We start from the raw sequence: 18,205 nt of genomic DNA on the forward strand, positions 1-18,205 counted from the left end.
TGTCCAGCCAGAAAGGGACTCACTGAAATTTTAAATGATTCAAACCAATATCTTGCTGAAATGCATAACTGTCAATGTGTAAATAAAAGAAGACAGAACCCATGTGAAAGTGAGAGATAAGATTACATTGTTGATGAAGAATTTTGATCTATTTTATTTAAAAATTCTTCTTCTCATTCACACTCCTTAACTGCTCCTACACCTGAGCTGTGTCTACAATTTTACTTATTATTTTTTTTCGTAATTACCTGAATAGTCCCTTAGGGAGATGATCCCAGTGTTCCTAATGTTTAGGACATTATTATAAATAGTGAGAAGTTATCATTTGCTACTCTGTATGCTGAAGGTAGGTCTGCAAGTTCCTCACTCATTACAACAGAGGTTGATGTAGTCAAATCTTTTAATTTCATTCTCCGTCTTGAAGAGGAAACTAATACCTTATTCACAGACTTATTTGTTATCAGAGTGTCTTCTTGTATGAAATTATATTACTGGGAACTTTTTGTATTTCTATCCCTGGTTTACTCAAAACTTTGTAAGAATGAGCTTATTATAATGAAGATTTGCAAAACTCTTCATTTCATTTCACATTTTTTATCTTCTCATTCTCCTTTACAGGCAAAAACTATTAACTTTCATAATATTGTTTAAATATATGTATGAATGGAGTTGGGGATATAGGGGCATGATTGGTCCAGTAATTTATACCTTCACCATTTTTCTTCATTAAAAACTCCTGAAATGTTAATAGAAATGAATTTTAGGTTTTATTTGTAAATTGCAAATTCAATCTTCTTATTTTGATAGATGATACACATTTATGTATTAAATTTATTTTCTCCTGGAAATCATTATCATCTGATCCTGGGATGATAAACTTGAAGAAGTAGAGAGTTGTAGTGATTTACTATCTCAGTGGTTTAGGCTGCTTTAGGGTAACCAAAGCTCTTAAAAGTCCATTGAAGATGAACTGAAAGAGATAACTTCCTACCATTGTGGAGGATGAGCAAACTGAATTTTAAATGAAAAGAAATATAATGGTAGAAGAGGCTATCGAAGATGCACCAATGGAATATTGTCAAAGACACATCACAAAAGTGATTTTTTTTGCATCCCAGTTCTGCTAATTAGTAGACCTCTGACCAAGGGAGACTTTCTTAATCTCTCAGTGTTTAGTTTCCTCATTTGCAAAATGGGCACGCAAATAAAACCTGTTTTATAGGACGTTTTCATGGAAGAGTTTTTATGAACATTCAACAACAGCTATTCTTACAAATATTACAAAACTGAGACTGTTGCCTCTAGAAAAATATTTCTTAGAGAGTTTTAATTATACTGGATTATTGTATTATGTTTAGTGAATCTAAAGATCAGGGCATGTAGAAATCGCATGTATAACTATTTCTGAATTTCCATTAAATGTAACTACTTAGCAAGACAGTTTAAGGAGTTTTAAGGTAAGCAAAACAAACTAATATCAGGTTGGTACAAAAGTAATTGCATTTTTGCCATTGAAAGTAACAGCAAAACCCGCAATAACTTTTGCTAAATGCTAAAGCGCTAATGATTTTGTGTAAAATAAAAGTACATCACACAATGACTGAAACAAAATGAAGTAGTGCTAGTTTATGTCTCTTAGATGCCTTGATGCTTTATTTCATATATTTTATACTTAATACAGTAGTAACATTAACCCAAGTCAAATTCTATTAGTGACAGGAAATCAGTAGAGATCAGAAATTTTTACATAGGAAAATCTCTGACCACAGCATCTGCAGCTCTTTACCTAGTTTGACATTTATGGTGAGCCAAAAAAGTGAAACTACAATCATGGACATCTATAGCAAAGGGAACTTAGCTCAGAACTAAAACTGATGTGCCTATTGTGTTATGTATTCAGTTCATTTTACATATAGTATATTTATACACCGTATTGTACATTTTGCAAAGTGTACATTGTTTGTAAAGTATTTGAATTAAAATAAGGGCAAAGGCAACTCAAAGTTTCAAGAATAAAACAAATCCATTTACCTTCTTTTAAAAAAAATTTCTCGATAGGCAACACAGACTTGGCCTATACTAAGGCAATGCCTAATTTCACGGATGTGACAGAATTTACCCTCCTGGGGCTGACTTGTCATCAGGAGCTACAGGTTCTCCTTTTTGTGGTGTTCCTAGCGGTTTACATGATCACTCTGCTGGGAAATATTGGTATGATCATTTTGATTGGCATCAGTCCTCAGCTTCAGAGCCCCATGTACTTTTTCCTGAGTCATCTGTCTTTTGTGGACGTGTGCTTCTCCTCCAACGTTACCCCCAAAATGCTGGAAAACTTATTATCAGAGACAAAAAGCATTTCCTATGTGGGATGCTTAGTTCAGTGCTACTTTTTCATTGCGCTTGTCCACGTGGAGGTCTATATCCTGGCTGTGATGGCCTTTGACAGGTACATGGCCATCTGCAACCCTCTGCTTTATGGCAGTAAAATGTCCAGGACTGTGTGTGTTCGGCTCATCTCTGTGCCTTATGTCTATGGATTCTCTGTCAGCCTAATATGCACACTATGGACTTATGGCTTATACTTCTGTGGAAACTCTGAAGTCAATCACTTCTATTGTGCAGATCCTCCTCTCATCAAGATTGCCTGTGGGGGAGTGCACATCAAAGAAATCACAATGATTGTTATTGCTGGAATTAACTTCACATATTCCCTGTCAGTGGTCCTCATCTCCTATACTCTCATTGTAGTAGCTGTGCTACGCATGCACTCTGCCGATGGCAGGAGGAAGGCGTTCTCCACCTGTGGGTCCCACTTGACGGCTGTTTCTATGTTTTATGGGACCCTCATCTTCATGTATCTCAGGAGACCCACTGAGGAATCCATAGAGCGGGGGAAAATGGTGGCCGTGTTTTACACCACAGTAATTCCTATGTTGAATCCAATGATCTACAGTCTGAGAAATAAGGATGTGAAAGAAGCAGTCAACAAAGCAATCACCAAGACATACGTGAGGCAGTAAAATTGCAGTGGATATTGTTGTCTCTATTATAAATAGGGTCCTATTACAAATGGTCACACGTAAAAGTCCTAGCTCAGAGAATAGTATCTAAAGGTAACTCTTTCATAAACTAAGAGGTTCAATGTAACAGGGTGATGCTTTACCCCATGTATGGACTCTAATTACTAAGCATATTTTCTCCTCCATGTGCACCCATATTGTGAAAGATGCCACAGTGTTCATTCACAATGTGCTTAAAATTGGGCTAAGTTTAGTCACTGGAGGAAATCACAAATGAGTGTAGATACATATACTTTAAATTGGAAGTTAGTGTGGGATGTTACTTTGCAGAGTACTTTACACATATACATATTCCTCAAACTAGATTTCATGTGAAATATGTAAATTCTCAGAAAGAAGTAAATACTTCATTTCTTTTTCATGGCCATAGAATATTGATGAACAGTTTACCTAAAAAGAGTTTAGAGTTTTGAAAATGCAATTATATTTAGAATTTTAGTGTCTTAATATAATCCCGTTTGTCATCATTTTGCATAATTTGATAGTTAATAATGTTTTGTTTCCACAGTCTGTTTTTTTACCCTAACTCTACTCCTTGATGGGTATTCATTTACACATTTTTTAAGTTAATAGGGTGAACTCTCCTCTCTGACAAAAGATTTTCCTGCCCTTGTCATAATGAAAAGATGAGCCAGTATACATTTTCTGACACAAAGTCTTGAGCTTTGGCAATCCCATATTGTCTCATTAAACCATTGATTGATAATTTCATTGGAAACTTTTCTTTGCTTCCAGCTCCTTTTCACTAACATTAAATTCTTTGACTTTGTATATAGCAACTTAAATCAAGCTTTTAATGTCTATAGTTGGTCAACCAGATAAGAAGCACTGTTCAACTAAATGCCATTGAACTGGGCATGCATTCAAATGTGATCAACAGAGTTCTAAATTGCATCCCATTTGGCCCTGGTTAAAAATCTTTAAAAGCTCACTGTTTGTCTAGATTGGTGCTTCCATAGCTTACTTGTTCTACATTACATTCTTGCTAAAGACAACAATGGAAATTTGTTTGCCCCTGATGACTCTTGCTAAGATAATTGCATAAAGGCAAGTGGGAGATAAAGGTGATTGCTGATGAGTGAGTTTATTTGGGATGTGATGATCTAACCACAAGGGTGCGCAATTCAATTAGTATGTACAAGTTGACTCTGAGAAGTAAAATATAGTTGTGGTAATGCTTCTAGGAAGATGGACTAATTCAAGCACAGAAAGCATTGTTATTCATGCAAATTTACCATGGTTCACTTTCCTAGTAACTTAGAATAGATCTGAGTAAAGGTAGGTGGGATACATACTGTTTCATAAATTTACATTCTGAGAGCGAAGTATGATCGGTTTGTATTAAAAATTGTGTTACCACCATGTTTATGTTTCTAAACCACCCAAATTTGCTTCTAAAAAGTCACGAGGAAGCACAAAATGCAGGGCTACGCAAGCAACAACTTCTTTTACAGAGATCGGTATCACAACCTGACATTCTGAGGCCTTATATTTGTGTGATCATTATGGCAGAGCTATTCCTCATTCTCCATTTGTGTAGGTTTTATGGGTTTTTTTTTTTAACAACTTAAACAGCAAAAATTTATGATTTCAGAATTGCCATGGGTTACGAGTGCAGGTAAAGATGAAATGGGCCTGCTGCTCAGGGTCTTCCCAGGAAGAAATCAATTTTTTGGTCAGGTCTGTGGTTCCATCTGAGACTCTGGGTCCTCTTTCCAGTTCATTCAATGTGTTTTCCGAATTTAGTTCCTTGCAGTTATAGGACTGATGTTTTCTTTTTAAAAAATTAACTTCGGTTTTTAGTTTATTTGAGGGGCTCATGTCTAAGTTTGTAATATGGATATATTGTGTGATGCTGAGACTTAGGATACAAATGATCTCATCACCCAGGTAGTGAGCATGGTACAGAAGAGTTAGTTTTCCAATCCTTGCCCCACTCTTTACTCCCCACTCTAATAGTCTCCAGTGTCTATTGTTCCCATCTATATGTCCACAAGTACACAATGTTTAGCTCCCACTTATAAGTGAAAATATGTGATATTTGGTTTTTTGTTCCAGCAGCAACTTACCTAGGATTATGTCCTTCAGCTGCATTCATGTTACTGCAAAGGATATGATTTAATTCCTTTTTAAGACTGTGTAGTATTCCATGGAGTATATATGCCACATTTTCTTGGTGATACATAGTGTGTATCTTCCACATCCAGTCCACTGTTGATGGACGCCTTGTTTGATTCCATGTCTTTGCTATTGTTAATTGCTCTGTATTCAACTTACAAATGCATGTGTCCTTTTGGTAGAACTGATAGCAACAGGAGACAGACAAATTCCTAGGCTGACAGGGTTGGGGGTCCAGGTGAACCTCCACCTTCAAGCCCAGGACCGTCTAAAACCCAAAAACCAAGCTACTAGTTCCAGATAGAATCCACTGACAGGAAGAACTCCCATCCCCAGCTTAACCACCCTCTCGATGGATTCTTTCTGAATGATGCCTTTTAACAAATCGAACAGTGTCTTTTCCAAGCCCACCAATAACAATCAGCATGCATTCCCCATTCTAAGCCCATAAAAAGCCTGGACTCAGCCTCACATAAGGCTACCCACTTTTGGGTCTCCTCTCGCTGTTGAGTGTGTTTCTTTCACTCAATAAATTTTACTGAGCCTTACTTACTCTCCAGTGTCCACGTACCTCATTCCTCCTGGTCTTGAGAGAAGAACTTGGAACTCACGGAACTGCAGGAATGAAAGAGCTATAACACTTCCTCTCACTCGTCAAACTATGGGAGTGAAGAAGCTGCTAGGCACCACTCCCTCCTGCTCATCAAAGTACAGGAGTAAGAAAGCTGCAACAGAACAACTTGTTTTCTTTTGGATATATACACAGTAATGGGATTGCTGGGTTGGATGGTGGTTCTGTTTCACGTTCTTTGAGAAATCTCCGAAGTGCTTTCTGCAGCGACTGATTTACATTCCCACCAACATTGTATAAATGTTACCTTTTGTTGGCAGCCTCGCCAGCATCTGTTGTTTTTTTGGCTTTTTAACAATAGCCATTCTGACTCGTGTGAGATAGCATCTTATTGTGGTTTTGATTTACATTTCTATGATGATTCGTGATGTTGAGTATTTTTTCATATATTTCTTTGGCCACTTGCATGTATTGTATAGAAAAGTGTCCATATCTTTTGATCACTTTTTAATGGAGTTATTTATTGTTTTGCTTCTTGAATCATTTACGTTTCTTATAAATTCTGGATATTAGACCTTTGTCATAGTTTGTGAATATTTTCTTTCATCCTATAGGCTGTTTCCTCTGTTGATAGTTTCTTTGGCTGTGCAGAAACTCTTCATTTAATTAGGTCCCACTTGTGAATTTTTGTTTTTGTTGCAGTTGCTCATTTAGCAATTGCTAAATTGCTGGATGCATTTAGTCACAAATTCTTTCCCAAGGCCCATGTCCAGAATGATGTTTCTTAGGTTTTCTTCTAGGCTTCTTACTTTTTGAGCTCTTACATTTAAACTTTAATTTATCTTAATTTTTGTATATGGTGAAAAGTAGGAGTGAGGTTTCATTTTTCTGCATATGAATAGCCAGCTATCCTAGCAACATTCAATGAATAGGAGGTCACATTTTTTTGACTTTCTGAAATGTCAGATGGCTGTAGGTGTGCAGCTTTATTTCTGAATTCCCTATTCTTTTTCAATGTTGTATATGTCTGTTTCTGTACCAGTGCCATGCTCTTTTGGTTACTGTAGCTATACAGTATAGTTTGAAGTCAGGTAATGTAATACTTCTAGCTTTGTTTTTTCTGTTTTCTTTTCTTTCTTGTTCTTTCTTTTCTTTTCTCTTTCTTCCTCTCTAGCTATTTGTAATCTTATGAGGCCAAAAATTAAGGGACAATAAAAAATAAATTAATTAAAGCCTGAGTAGTAAGAACAAACAAAAATCCTTATATGTTTATAAAGATATTCCATATTTTAGATTTAGGTAATATTAAATTGTATTGGCTAAGAGAAAAAAACAATGTTTTGTTTCCTGTTGCCTTATTTTATTTTTTGTGGAGTAAAACTTTAACATACTAATTTGTTACGTTTTTGAATAGATATCTTTTTATTTTAACAAATACGCATTATGCCAAATGAAAAGTTAGGCAGCATATTCAATGAGGAGAAAAAGAGACACCATTAACATTTCTGCTTGTGAATAAGGCAAATTTTGAATTCATAACTGATTTTCAAATACTGCCTTTCTAAAAATAAAAAAGGTTGGGCACAGTGGCTCACGCCTGTAATCCCAACATTTTGGGAGGAGGAGAAGGGTGGATTACGAGGTCAGAAGATCAAGCCCAACCTAGCCAAGATGGTGAAACTCCATTTCTAATAAAAATACAAAAGTTAGCCAGGTGCAGAGGCAGGTGCCTGTAATCCCAGCTACTCGGGAGGCTGAAGCAGGAGAATCGCTTGAACCTGGGAGGCGAAGGTTGCAGTGAGCCGAGATTGCGCCACTGAACTCCAGCCTGGGTGACAGAGTTAGACTCTGTCTCAAAATAATAATAATAATAATAATGATAATAATAAAAATAAAATATATATATAGGTGAGTAAGGCTAGAATATATATTTTTAGAAAGTATAGTTCTCTAGTGTAAACTGTAGTATTCTATTTTAATTTCTTCCAAAATTTGAAATCAGAGATGTTTTCAACAACGTTCAATTAATTTTTAGTAAAAGAATAGCATACATTCCTGCTTTTAAAATGTGATAATCTCCTTCACAAGAAAAATAATAATTATTTTCAGCAAAAAAAATCCTCTTGTCTTACATGATTTGGGAAGTTATCATTGTGAAAGCAATGACTTTTATATCTGTAATTGTGAATAAGTCAGTCTAGCTTCTTGCTCCATGCTTGTGGTCCAAGCCATCACACTGTCTGCAACTTGGATAAAGTTGCAGGGTCCCCTGGGCATCTATTAGGAGGGGGAAGGAGGAAAACCAGACCCAGCTAGAGTATGGGTAGTTTTCTTAGGTTACCAAGTAATTTCTCCTTATGTGAATTGTGTGTTTATAGCACATACAAATTCATGTCCTCCTCCAGTTGCCACCATTTTCAAGACATCTCCTTAGATCCTTGGCCCTTGGTGCCCTCTTTCCCCTTCTTCAGCATCAGAATTAATTTATTTTCCTTTTCTGTACATAATTCTCCCATGGTTATCACAACCTGTGTGATGTGACCATTGGGGGTTATACGCCCCTTTCCACCTCAGAGTCTGAGGAATCCGAATTTAAATTTGGGAGAAAAGGAAAAGATAAAAAATTCTTGCCATATCAAAATCCAAGAAAAAAAAATTAAAGTATGCAAAATAGAAAGAATAATTCCCTTTTCTTCCCAAATTGCTCAGAGATAAACTTTTATTTTTCTTTAGTTTGTTGTGAGTGGTCAGAAAAATTGTTCTTTTTTCTTTTCTCCCCTCTTGACTCAAGCTTAATACTTAAATTGCTACCTGATGTTTTCTCCAAAAATAAAGCATATTGCACCTATATATACACACACACACATACATATGTGTACATACATGCACACATACATAAAACCTGGCACAAAATCAACTTTCTCCCTCAACCATTCCATGCAGTGGAGAGCCCATTTTGTGAGAAATGTGCATTAGGATAAAACTGTTGAACTGACTTGTCTTCCTGAACCAGCATCTTATCGCAGCTAGTGATACCGCAGCTAACTATTTTGGGTGTAGAATAAAAGGGGAAATAAGAAAGTGTTGATTTGGCCAGTATTTGCCTACTTTTAGACATGGGAACATATTGACTCTAGTGCCACTTTTAGTCTTCCATGATAAACATTATTGGAATCTAAGAAGTAATTCGTGGGAGCTTTGGTATTGGGTTACTTTTCTTCAAAGCTACACTGGAATCAGGCTTGCTTTCTCTCCTTGTACATTCACAATAAAAAAAATAAGTGGAAAACCCATACATCCTCATCAGTTTCACATTTTGAAAAGACTCATGTGAATCTTAAAAGTAATATGTTAAGAAAATGCCCTTATTTTGTTTATTACTCTTGCATATGAATGTCTGTCTTAATATGTTAAGAAAATGTTCTCATTTTTGTGTATCACTCTTGCATATGAATGTCTGTCTGATACACATTTTCTTTAAAACTATCAACATTTTTACCTAAAAGACAATACTCATTCTCATTAAGTCCTTTATTCTACAGAAATTGATTCTTGGACTTTTATCAAAAGATAACAAATGTTTACTTCTTCTAAAGGAGACCAAAAGCTGAGGGAGCAGTTGAGGCAGATATTGTATTTTGGGAGGGTATATCCTTATCCACTTGAAGCACAGTTAGACAGGGTCATTTGTTTCCTTTTTAATGGGGAAAGTAGTGGAAGACTAGGGGAGGAACCTACAAGAAATATTCATCAGAATCTGTCATCCTACCAGGTTGTGGAATAAATCGTCCCCTGAATGTTTCCATAGGGATCTCCTTTCACATGACTCTCAGTTACTGAGAGTATATGAATGTGCCATATATGCCTTTATATAGTAAAGTTGTTTATTCCTTCAGATTTAATTCCTAATATTCTCCAGACATGATTCCCTTGGAGTCACTGACCCTCTAGGGCCCACCTGTCACTGGGAAGTTCTAACCAGAAAAAAATTTACCGTTTGAAGACAAAGTCAACATGATGTCATATTTGAATTAGAATTATCTCACAGTTGTGTTTATGTGAAATCCAATTTGTATAGCCAACGCAAAGCAAAACAAGTCGATGGCAAACAATTAAAAATTCACAACTCCTTCTGATACAATGTCCTCTTTTGTTTACCTTTGATTCTTCCTTTCCCTTGATCTCACGGAGAAGGATTCTGACTTAATCATTTGTTTAACCATCTCTTGAGCGTGTTTTATACCTAGAAATTATACGTTTTAAGCAGGCAGACTTATTTATTGTTTTATTTTCTAATGATGAAAGTGAAAATAGTAAAAAAAAAAATTCTCTTTATCTACATCCTACAGAGTGCACAATTCATTTTTCTTAACATATTACTTTTAAAATTCACATGGGATTTATTTGTTGTATGGCCTGAGACTAGGATCTAAGTGGTATTTGTTCCATATAGCTAACCAGTTGACCTGATATTACTGATTGAATAATCTTTCTCCTTAATTTATCATTAACAAAGTCTTTTAAAAATGTAATTTTATTGATTAAAACAATTTCATGAAATTAACTAGATTATATATATAATTAAAATACTAGAATTATAGAAACCTTGATAAGTACAGTGCATTTTATATAGTCTCCTTTTTGTTAAAAATCTATTTTCAGAACATAAAGTATATGTATGCTGATTTATAAAATTTTATATGGATAAAAATATAAAACATATGCTTAAATCATACACTGGTGGTAACTACTCTTTAAATTTGGGAACAATTAATTTTTCATTCCCTACCATATTGTTTTAATTTAAATTTTCAATTGTATTAAGAACATTTAACAGGAGATCTATCCTTTTAACATTGCTTAAGAGAACAATATTACTCAGCCTTAAGAAAAGAAAAAGAAAATTATGCCATATGAGACAACATGGACTGACTTTGGGGATATTATGTCCAGTGAAATAAACCAGTCACAGAATAACAAATATAGCATTATTCCACTTATATGGAGTATCTAAAATAGAACCTACTCATATCTTTATGTCTCATTAATCTGAGATTGTGTAATATGTGACGATTTACAGCTTCTAATTTTTTTTACCATCAATTTATCAGAATTTTACATGCCATTGAATAGCCTTCCAAATAATATTTTGTAATGCATATATATAAACAACATATTTTGACATTTTGTGGTTTTTCTCTAATTAGTAAAATAATGCTATTACAATATATTTCATTCTTAACTTTTTAGAAATAATCCAACATTTTTAGAACAAAATACTAAAATCATGTTAAACAAGACAATATGGCTACTGTAAAAACTCTCTACTTATTGCTAAATTAACTTTTTCTGAGAATGTCCTTAAAATGTTGTGTCTTTACACGTTGCTTCCAGTTTGTCTCCTTTCATTTTTTTTTGAAATAACTTCCATAGCCTTTTACATCCCCCTCCTCCACCACTCAACTGAAAATCTTACCGAGGTCATCACAATCTCTATGTTGCACAAAACACTGTTTATCCTGTCAGCAGTATTTGCCAGAGCTGTTCACACTTTGATTATCTTTCCTCATGTGGAGCCCTACGCTCTCCTGATTTTCTCCTACTTCTCCAGATGTTCCTTCTCGGTTTTATTGCTGGTTCTTCTTCATTGCCTTCTTTTGTTAATGTTGGAGAGACACAGATACAGTCACTTCTCTGCCATTTTGTCTTTTTATAGCTGCACATCTTTATTTCTTTGCTAATTTCACTCAGTCTTTATACACAACACACACACACACACACACACACACACACACACACCCCAGGTCTTAGAATAACATTCTTTTGTTCAGCATCATTTTATTATAAAGCTGACTAAAAATTAAACATCAATCCCTGGCCAGAGCCACTGTCTATGTGAAGTTTGCATGCTCCCCTCATGTCTATGTGAGTTTTCTCTGGGTAGTCTGTGTGTTTCCACATCCCAAAGATGTGCACGTTAGGCGAATTAGCACATCTACATGGTATCAGACTGAGTATGGGTGTGTGAGTGCGCCCTGCCATGGAATGACATCCTGTCCAGGATCAGTGCCTGTCTTGTGTTCTGAGCTGATAGATAGGGTCTCGCCACCTGCCACCCTGAACTGGAATAAGTAGGTAAATAATTATCTTACTTGATTATTTTTTTTCTTAAATCAATCAATCAATCTATCTATCTATCTATCTATCTCACATTTATTTTGATATTTAGTTAGAAGTGTTTTGGTATTTGTTTTAGAAATTATTCTGCCATAAAAACATATGCCTGTGAATGCTCATTGCAGCACTATTCACAATAGCAAAGATACGGAATCAACTTAAATGCCTATCAATGACAGATTGAATATAAGACAATGTGGTACATATACACCATGGAATACTCTGCAGCCATAAAAAAGAATGAGATCATGTCTTTTGTGAGACCATAGATGGAGCTGGAGGCTATTATCCTTAGCAAGCTAACACAGGATCCGAAAACCAAATACACTGCATGTTCTCACTTGTAAGTGGAAGCTAAATGATGAGAACTCATGAACACAAAGAAGGGTACAACAGACACTGGGGTCAACTAGGGGATGGAGGGTGGAAGGAAGGAGAGGAACAGGAAAGATAACTACTGGATACTGGACTTAATATCTGGTACAGATAAAATAATCTGTACAACAAACCCCCGTGACATGAGTTCACCTATGTAACAAACCTTCACATGCACACCTGAACCTAAAATGAAAGTTTAAAAAATCAATTTATAATGGTATCCAAAAGAATAAAATGCCTACGAATATGTTTAACCAAGAAAATAAAAAATTTGTGAAATGAAAATTATAAAATGTTGCTGAAAGATTATAATAAAGGCCTAAATAAATGGAAAGTCCTCTCGTGTTCATGGATTGGAAGACGGTGTTATTAAGATGGCAACAAAAAAATGATCTACAGATTCAATGCAATCTCTATCTAAATCCATTGCTTTTCATTTTTTTGCAGCAATGAAAAAGCCAATCCTCAAATTCACATGAATTTGAAAAAGAAGAAAGAAATTTGGTGATGTTTGTTACCAGAAATACGACACAGGAGCTTAACTCTTGTTTACATCAATTAATATATGGTAAAATTGGCCTCATTATACATTGTTTTGCTTCAAGTCACAATTTCCAAGAACCTATCATTGAAGTTAAGTGAGGACTGTGTGTGTGCGTGTGTGTGTGTGTATAAAATTTCCCAATTATCTCCTCACCTCAACACACTCCTCTGAATTCTACACTCCTGTATTCAACATCCTATTTGACACTTTCACTTGGAAGCATACTAAGCATCTCAAATTTATCATCCTATCTGAATTCTTGGTAATCCACCTCAAATCTGCTTCTTTCTAACTTTTCCTATCTCAGTGCATGGAAACTTCATGTTGCATCAGGCAAAATCCTTGGAGTAAGTCTTGACTCCTCTTGCTCATATCTCACATTCACTCTGGTAGGAATTCTGCCTCCAGCATTCAAGTACATTTTACCAACTGCACTGTTCTGTATTCTTGTTTGCCATTTTTTCTAATACAAATATTTTTCCAAGTAGGTGTGTAGTTTCTATCCTTTCCCCCTACAGTAGAATTTTTTTTTTTAACACAGTAGCCATAATAATCCTTTTAACAGTAAGTTAGGTGATCTCATGCCTCTGCACAGAATTCTGCAGCAGTTGCCCTGTTTCACCCATAAAATTCAAAGTCCTTATGAGAGTCTAAAGTCTGGCATGATCTGGCCCCTGTTAACTTTCTGATTCTTGATCTCTTAGTGCTACTTTGAAATCACCATTCTTCTATCCACTCTGACCTCAAACACTCCACAGGCCACTCTCCAGCCTTGAGTATTTGTACTTGCTTCCCCTCCCTGGAATAATAGGTCTTTCTCAGATACTGCTATGCTTTCTCTCACTTGCTGACACTTCCATGGTGGCAAAGTAAGAGAGCCCTGGAGGTGGACTATCTGGCTGTAAATCTGGCTCTGCCATTACCTTCTATAAGAACTTGGTCACATAACATCTCTGGGTCTTGTTTTCATCATCTTTAAAAGAGTAACAGTAACAGTCAATGCCTCAAGTGCTGCTTTGAGGAGTGGGTTAAACTGTGTGAAGATCTAGAATCTATGAGCATTCATTATGATAGTACTACCACTGTATTCCTTCCCAAATACCTTTTTTTCTCATAACATTTATCTCTATATAATATTTTTACATTGTTAGCTTATTTGATGTCTTTTTTATTTTTATTTTATTTTATTGTTTTAGATGGAGTCTCGGTCTGTCTCCCAGGCTGGAGTGCAGTGGTGCGATCTTGGCTCACTGCAACCTCTGCCTCCCAGGTTCAGGTCATTCTCCTACTTCAGCCTCCTGAGTAGCTGGATTTACAGGTGTGAACCACCATACTCAGCTATGTTTTGTATTTTTAGTAGAGACAGGGTTTCACCATGTTGGCCAGGCTGGTCTCGAACTCCTGATGTCAGGTATCTGCCCTCTTTGGCCTCCCAAAGTGCTGGAATTACAGGCATGTGCCACCGTGCCTGGCCTCATTTTGATATTTACTATGTCTGCAAGCATTTTGTTCTCCTCTTCACTGTTTTCCATAGCACCTGACACGAACTATGGACTCACTATAAAATTGATAAAATAAAGGAATCTCTTCAAAAGCTTTTGACAATTTCACTCACAGAACTGCTATAAGAATGCCCATTTTCTTCCTGCACTATTATTAAGCATTATAAATTTCTCACTTTGCCGAGCTGATTACTTTAAAGTGCTCTTTTCTCTTTTATGTGTATATATTTGATCATTAATATAATTGATATTTTCATGTTTGTTATTTATTCACTTTTTTCCATTTGAGATTGTTTTGACTTCTACGTATTTTCACATTGTTTTTCAGATTTACTCACTGATTTATAATCCTATGTTGTTTTTAAATATCTGAATATATTTTCATTTACTGAAGACTTCTCCCCACTGTTACCTGTGCATAATTTTGTTGATGAGTTTCAAAATAGAGAAGCTTAAATGAATGCAAATATACCTATTAAGCTCTTTGTTCTCTCCCCTCTTTTAACTCTTCTTCCTCTCTTTCTCTTTCCCCTCTTTCCTTTCTTCTCTCTTATCTCCCTCCCTCCCTCCCTCCCTTCCTTCCTCTTTCTCTTTCTCTTTCTCTCGGTTATGCTGGAGTTTCTCCATCCTAACATTGTATCAGTGTTAATCTGGAGCATTTTATGTCTTTTAAAAGTATGATTAACTCTTTAATTAGTTCATAATAATTTTTATAATAACTATAAATTACTCATTAATCAATAATTTATTTTACTATGGGGAATAAATCAAGGATTCCACATTTTAACTTTATTCTCCACAAAACTGGTTGATGATCACAGCCTCATTTGGGGTTTAATACGTCTTTTCCTGTTTATTTAAAACAGTGAGTACCTACTGTGTGTCAAACACTATATTATATGCTTGAGACACAATAGCAAGTAAATACAGAGACGACCCATGCCACATATTTTGATGGGGAAGGGTTATTAATGCGCAGTGAAATAAATTTTCCCGAACTATAATCAATTATGAAAAAAAATTTCTGTTATACTATGAGAACTTGTAACAGAAGAGTCTGGTCTAAAATGGAGGTCAGTATCATTCTGTTGCGGTATGATTATGAGTAGGAGCTCACAAAGCAATAGTAAACTTATTTGAAATACTCCTACAAACCTGGTTTGCTTCTCTGATTTCTGTATTGTGCCATTAACAGAGCTCTTTCCCTACTCTTCTATCACAGTTTTAAGATTATTATAGATTGAAAATGACACACTAAGTGGCATTGTATTTTCTCACCTAATATTCTGTTTTTTCAAAAAATTATAGTCAATGTCATCCATTATATTTTTCTAAATGTGTACATACATCCCCCACATATGTATATGTATATGTATATACACACATATATGTACATGTATATGTATATACATTTGTATATGTATATACACACATAATTTTAAAATCTGTTATTTTCTAAAAGAAAACCCATATTTTATTATAATAGTACCATATTTATAAATTAACTAGAAGGTAGAATTGAAATATTTATGATATTAGGTTATGTTCCTTCATGAAATGTGCTATGCTTCTTTATTATCTGTCCCACAGTAAACTTTTTAAAGTGTCTTTGTATTAGTCCTATCATTTTTTATTGTAACAATATTCTGCTCATTTTCTCCTTAGTATAGTCAGAACTATTTTTTTACTGACAGTGATGCGTGATTAAACTGTTACATGTATACTTGTATACATATGTGCATATGTATGTGTATATACACACATTTTTGTAACCACTCCCATTAAAACAGCTTTGTTAATCTATATACATTGTATTGGCTTTTGTATATTGTCCAGAAATAATAGAATACCTGTCTCCTTTTTGCTAACAATTATTTATTTTATTTGTCTTCTTATCTTTATTGCTTTTGGTTTCTTTCTTTATTGTATGTGGCTTCTTTCTTTCTCGTCTCTTTTTCCTACTGCCTACCACCCTCACAAAAATTCTTATGCTACAATTTTAAAAGAAAATTAATGGAGGTAAAAGGAATCTATTTCCTGATTTTCATTAAGATGTTTCTACTTTTTCTGCATTAAATATGATAGTGACTACTAATTTGTGACAGATCATCTTTATTATTTTTTTAATGTTTTCCTTATTTCTGTTTTCCTTGGAGCTTTATTTATGATGAGAGATTAACTTTTATCAAACACTTTCTAAAAAAATGTATTAGGAGAATAATGCCTTTCTTTCATCTCATTAATTTTTTGAATCACATCACTAAGTTCAACAATGAAAACGCATTAGTAATTAGAACAATCTTTACATTTAAAAATACCAAGCAAATAGATATAGTGTCTTAAAAGTTAATTTAATTTTTTTTTTTACCATTTAATTCTATCAGATAATGATAACAGCAGGAGGCAGACCAACGCCTAAGCAGACAGGGAAGGGTTCTCAGTGAAAGGCCACCTCTAAGCCAAAGACAGTTTAAAGCCAAGCTACAAGTCAAATCCATGAACCAGATTAAGAACCTGTCTTCCCATTTGGCATGCTTTTCTCTGATTCATCACCACTCATCACCTATTTTATATATACCTACTCTTCCCTAATTGTTTTCTTACACTGTCATGCCCAACTTTGAATTGTGCCTTTAACTTTGCTGTATACTGACAAACCAATCAGCACATTCTCCCCTATTCTGAGCCCATAAAAGCCTTGGATCCAGCCACACTGAGAGAAACCACTCAACTCAGGGGTGGGGGACAACCCTCTGACACCCATGTCTTCTCTCTCGTGAGAGCCATTCTGCCGCTCAATAAAATTCTTCACTCATCCTCACTCTTCACTTGCCAGCATATACTCATTCTTCCTGGACATGGGACAAGAGCTTGGGAACAACTGAACACAGGTACAAGCTATAGCACAAGTGGGTCAAGTTGGTGGGGTACCTCCAGCAGCAGGCCCAGGTATGAAGCAGGCCCACATTTGTGGGCGTTGCTGGCTGTGGAGGTCCCTGGATGGCAAAGTGGCCTAGAAAAATCCTGTGTCAATGGTATTGTTAATGTCCATCTTTTCTCTCTGACAATATCCTTTCTGCTGCTAATACATGAGCATTATTGAAAATACAATCATGTTTGCTAGTGTGGACCATTGCTAATATATAGGCAGTGTTCTTGGCTAATATATTGGCACTGTTCTAAAAACTTTTCACAAATTGTATCAACTTACCATTTATAATAACCCTTGATTTCAGGTTTTAATAATAATAATACATATTTTTTTCTGCTCTTTATTTACATGTGAATAAATTAAGGTCAGTAGAAGGGAGACTAGGTGCTCAATATCACACAAGTTGTGTAAGTTTGAAACAGAGAATATAGTTTTCTCACCACCTCCCCTACATCAATCACATGAATCTTTTAATCATTTGTTATATAGGTTTCCATATTAATGTTTTCTTTTATTTCTAATTTGAAACTTATCTGAGCCTTTTTTCTTCTTTTCTCAATTTCTGGAACTTATTTTCTAATGTACCTAGTTAGAGTCTTATTTAATTACAAAGTGTATAGCACTGTGCATGACTAATGCTCTGCATATACCTTCATTTGTAAGCAAACACACACAGAAACAAGTATGGCCCTAATGTTTCAAACTGTAAAATTAAGATTTTCCTTCAAGAAAGTTTATTTTAGTAGATTTAACTAGAGTGATTTATTTTGATGTTTTAATACAATATTTGTTATGCAATAAGATACTTGTGGCCTGCTATATTTCTAGAAAATAATTAGACCATAGTCATAAGCATTTTATCTTAGTTCAGTTTTTACTCTATACTCTCAAAATATGCAGTAA

The 18,205-nt window shown here is 35.1% G+C and overlaps 1 protein-coding gene across 1 annotated transcript; it reads left to right on the forward strand.

The window, feature by feature from the left end:
- The first annotated feature begins 313 nt into the window (after positions 1–313).
- Positions 314–3,683, forward strand: LOC105471009 (olfactory receptor family 5 subfamily M member 9). Its single transcript, XM_011723367.2, has one exon. It carries the CDS (start codon positions 2,088–2,090, stop codon positions 3,018–3,020), a length of 933 nt encoding a protein of 310 aa, XP_011721669.2. The 5' UTR covers positions 314–2,087; the 3' UTR covers positions 3,021–3,683.
- The last annotated feature ends 14,522 nt before the right edge of the window (positions 3,684–18,205 follow it).

The sequence above is a fragment of the Macaca nemestrina genome, chromosome 12, assembly GCF_043159975.1.
Source record: "Macaca nemestrina isolate mMacNem1 chromosome 12, mMacNem.hap1, whole genome shotgun sequence".
NCBI lineage: Eukaryota > Metazoa > Chordata > Mammalia > Primates > Cercopithecidae > Macaca > Macaca nemestrina.

What these genes read in the sequence shown, in the direction of transcription:
- LOC105471009 (XM_011723367.2), top strand. Translation starts at nt 2,088, where the DNA reads ATGCCTAATTTCACGGATGTGACAGAATTTACCCTCCTGGGGCTGACT.